Source organism: Salmo salar, unplaced genomic scaffold (assembly GCF_965601325.2).
Source record: "Salmo salar unplaced genomic scaffold, fSalSal1 ptg000468l, whole genome shotgun sequence".
Lineage (NCBI taxonomy): Eukaryota > Metazoa > Chordata > Actinopteri > Salmoniformes > Salmonidae > Salmo > Salmo salar.
In genome coordinates, this window is record NW_027675396.1 from 619163 (window position 1) to 623922 (window position 4760).

Below are 4760 nucleotides of genomic sequence, written 5' to 3' on the forward strand. Positions count from 1 at the left end.
TAAATCAGGGGTTCTCAATCCGGGGTCTGCGGAGGTACTGCAGGGGTTCTGCAGGACGCGTGGGGAGTGGTGGTGTATCCAGGGAGAAAACTAAACTAATATTCTGAAATGTCATTGTGGTCTTATGTTCCCATCTATTGGAATTATTTAGCAACTGCAGTAGTGCTTAAAAAATGTGTTATTCCTTACTAAAGTAGTAATTACTGAGAATTACTAGTTAATTTTATCACTTACAATCATAAAATAACAACTTATACCATAACAAACAATTAAACTGACATAAACCAAAATCACTATATATATGTAGTTATTTAGTTAATGACCAAATTGAGCCGGTCGGTCACATTTGAGAGTGAGGGAGATATATAGCATTTTGCATAAAAAAACATGATTTTTGTCTCTCTGAAATGAAACCATCAAGTGATAGATTTGAAACAAATCCTTGTCTGTGAGAGATGTAATAATTAATACATAATTTCTTTAAACAATAAAAGCTCATTTCTGTAAAGTGATATGTTGCGTTTTGGAACTCTTCTTATGTTTCCCATCTGAGATCAGAGTAGATGAGAGATGTAATGTTTGTCTCTGTTGTGTTGAAGACCAATCAAGCAGGAGAGACCAGCCTCCCCTGTGCCCAGCTGTGTGTCCATGAAGAGTGACCAGTCTATGGATCGTCCTATAAAGTTTAGAGAGGGAGACTTGTCTACTGAACAAAGGTAAGAAGAACTCATGGGTCATGGTCAGTGAGTTAAACAACACTGTCTCTAGTCATTTCTCCTCTCCCATTTTCACATTTCTTTTGGTTGTTTTCATAATCCATAGGCTAATCCTTTAGTCCATTTTCATAGTCCTAAAACAGTGTGTGTGTGTGTGTGTGTGTGTGTGTGTGTGTGTGTGTGTGTGTGTGTGTGTGTGTGTGTGTGTGTGTGTGTGTGTGTGTGTGTGTGTGTGTGTGTGTGTGTGTGTGTGTACTGTAATCTCATGTTTCGTCCACAGAAACCAACAGGAGAGATCAGAGTCAGAGATTCTCAGTGGTCAGTCTTCCCAGAGTCATCAAACAGACATGGACTCCATATTCAGTGTATGTGGTCCTGTTATGTACATTTGTTTTTGTTTACCTCAAGTAAAGTTGATCTGTCAATCATTCATTAATGTGTTAATGAGAAAGCATGTCTTCTCTTGCTTAACTTATTTACATGATTTATTTCAGATGCTTGAAGAGAAAATTATGACATTTGTGAAGAACGAGCTGAAGATGTTCAAGAGGATTCTTAGTCCAGAACTCCCAGAAGGCTTTGAGAGTCAGAAGCAGGATGAGGAAGTGGTGGATGCTGAAGATGAGAAGCAGGAGAGCAGTGCCAGAGAGGGGGCTCTGAAGATCACACTGCACGTCCTGAGGAAAATGAACCAGAAGGAGCTTGCTGAGACACTGGAGAAATGTAAGATCTGTCTGCCACATGTTGAATGCTGTTTTATAACATTTAAAAGCTGTAGCTAAAGTACAGCTAAAGTAGCTGTGTAACTCAATGATATTGTAGCAACCTTAACACAACACCTTGTGACCTCATCAAGTAGCAGAAGGGATGTGATGTGGTGATTAATTTAGAGAGAGAGACAGAGAGAGACAACATTAATAATACCATCAATAACACCAATAATAATATAATCAGTCACACCAGTCTGTAATGCATTAAGAAAACATTGATACATTTATACAGTCACTTAAGAGAATAAATTATTATTTTAAAACTTTAACAGTCCTTCAATACTGTAGACATTAAAACAGACGTAATATTAATATCCTCTGTGTTATTTCTTCATTCAGATGAGCTTGCTGTGATTTGCCAACGTGAACTCAAATCTAATCTAAAGAAGAAATGTCAATGTGTATTTGAGGGGATCGCTAAACAAGGAAACCCAACACTTCTCAATAAGATCTACACAGAGCTCTACATCACAGAGGGTGGAACAGGAGAGGTCAATAATGAACATGAGCTGAGACAGATTGAGACAACAACCAGGAAACAAGCAAGACCAGAGACTGCAATCAAATGTAACGACATCTTCAAACCCTTAACTGGACAAGACAAACGTATCAGAACTGTGCTGACAAAGGGAGTCGCTGGCATTGGAAAAACAGTCTCTGTGCAGAAGTTCATTCTGGACTGGGCTGAAGGAAAAGCAAATCAGGATGTCCAATTTGTATTTTCATTCCCTTTTCGGGAGCTGAATTTGATGAAAGAGGACAAACACACTTTCATTGAATTTCTTAATCACTTCTCAATGGAAACCAAACAATCAGGAATCTCCATCTACAACAAGTACAAAGTTGTGTTCATCTTTGATGGTCTGGATGAGTGCCGACTGCCCCTAGACTTCCAGAAGAACAAGATCTGTTGGGACGTCACAAAGTCAACCTCAGTGGATGTTCTGCTGACAAATCTCATCAAGGGAAATCTGCTTCCCTCTGCTCTCCTCTGGATAACTACCCGACCTGCAGCAGCCAATAGGATCCCTTCAGAGTGTGTTGACCAGGTGACAGAGGTACGAGGGTTCAATGACCCACAGAAGGAGGAGTACTTCAGGAAGAGATTCAGGGATGAGGACCTGGCCAACAGAATCATCTCACACATAAAGACATCAAGGAGCCTCCACATCATGTGCCACATTCCAGTCTTCTGTTGGATCTCTGCAACAGTCCTTGAACACATGCTGAAACATAAGAGAGAAGAGATGCCCAAGACTCTGACTGAGATGTACACACACCTTGTGGTGTTTCATACCACACAGAAGAATGAAAAGTATCTTGGGAAAGAAGAGACAGATCCACACTTGAATAACAAGAGCATTCTGTCACTGGGAAAACTGGCTTTTCAACAGCTTGTGAAGGGCAATCTGATTTTCTATGAAGAAGACCTGACAGGTGCTAGTATTGATGTCAGTGAAGCCTCAGTGTACTCAGGATTGTGCACACAGATCTTTAAAGAGGAATGTGTTCTGCACCAGATGAAGGTGTACTGCTTCGTGCATCTGAGCATTCAGGAGTTTCTGGCTGCTGTATATGTGTTCCTCTCATTCATCAACAACATTGAGAATCTAATGGACAAACAGAAAACAAAAGACGAACCTGAAGTTACTTTCTACAAGAGTGCTGTGGATAAAGCCTTACGAAGTGAGACAGGAAACCTGGACCTGTTCCTCCGCTTCCTTCTGGGCCTCTCACTGGAGTCCAATCAGAAGCACTTACGAGGTCTACTGAAAAAGACAAGAAGCAGCTCACAGAGCCATGAAGAAACAGTCAAGTACATCAAGAAGAAGATCAGGGAGAATCCCTCTCCAGAGAGGAGCATCAATCTGTTCCACTGTCTGAATGAAATTAATGACCATTCTCTAGTGGAGGAGATCCAAAGCTACCTGAGCTCAGGAAGTCTCTCAAAACCCAACCTGTCACCTGGACAGTGGTCAGCTCTGGTCTTTGTGTTGCTGACTTCCGAAAAGGAGCTGGATGTGTTTGACCTGAAGAAATACTCCAGATCAGAGGAAGGTCTTCTGAGGCTGCTGCCAGTGGTCAAAGCCTCCAGAGCTGTTCTGTGAGTACATAAAATGACATATAAGAACTAATCATCAGGCAGAAATATTCAGTTTAGGAAAAATATGTATTATAATATGTATATAATATTATATTGAAAAACATATTGAAAAAATGCATTGATTTTGACAATAGTATAACAATATGACCATACAATTCAAGGAGATGGGAGATGAATCTATATGTTGTTTGGGAGAATAAACCAAAACCATCTGCCATTGTCCTTCTACACTACTCGTTAAATGAACAGTGTGTTTGTGAAGTCATGATGATCTCTTTGCAGGCTGTCAGGCTGTGGAGTCACAGAGGAAGGCTGTGCTTCTCTGGTCTCAGCTCTGAGGTCAAACCCCTCACACCTGAGAGAGCTGGACCTGAGTAACAATGACCTGAAGGATTCAGGAGTGAAGCTGCTCTCTGCTGTACTGGGGAATCCTCACAGTAAACTGGAGACTCTGAGGTCAGTATTCCTGTAGTTGGTCAACAAGTAATAACTGTTCACCAGATCCACATGTGTTTACCAGACACACATAGTCAACACCATATGTGTTTGGACAGTGAAGCTTACAGTTTTACTTTTGGTGCTGTGCTCCAGCATTTTGGATTTAAGATCAAATGTTTCATATTAGTTGACAGTACAGAATGTCACCTTTTATTTGAGACCATTCGTATCTGTTTTACCGTTTAGAAATGAAAGCATTTTATGTATCTAGTTGTCCCATTTTATGTATGTACAGTGGCTTGCAAAAGTATTCACCCCCATGGCATTTTTCCTTTTTTGTTTGCCTTACAACCTGGAATTAAAATTGATTTTTGGGGGTTTGTATCATTTGATTTACAAAACATGCCTACCACTTAGAAGATGCAAAAAATATTTTAATTGTGAAACAAGAAATAAGACAAAAAAAAGAACTTGAGCGTGCTTAACTATTCACTCCCCCAAAGACAATACTTTGTAGAGCCACCTTTTGCAGCATTTACAGCTGCAAGTCTCTTGGGGAATGTCTCTATAAGCTTGGCACATGTAGCCACTGGGATTTTCGCCCATTTTTCAAGGCAAAACTGCTCCAGCTCCTTCAAGTTGGATGGGTTCTGCTGGTGTACAGCAATCTGTAAGTCATACCACAGATTCTCAATTCGAATGAGGTCTGGGCCTTGACTAGGTCATTACAAA

The 4760-nt window shown here is 40.5% G+C and overlaps 1 protein-coding gene across 1 annotated transcript; it reads left to right on the forward strand.

Moving 5' to 3' along the window:
* The first annotated feature begins 622 nt into the window (after window positions 1–622).
* LOC145876167 (NLR family CARD domain-containing protein 3-like) lies at window positions 623–3594 on the forward strand. The gene is made up of 3 exons (XM_082971952.1): window positions 623–716; window positions 997–1081; window positions 1211–3594. Exon 3 carries the CDS (start codon window positions 2236–2238, stop codon window positions 3592–3594), a length of 1359 nt encoding a protein of 452 aa, XP_082828078.1. The 5' UTR covers window positions 623–716; window positions 997–1081; window positions 1211–2235.
* Window positions 3595–4760: the final 1166 nt, after the last annotated feature.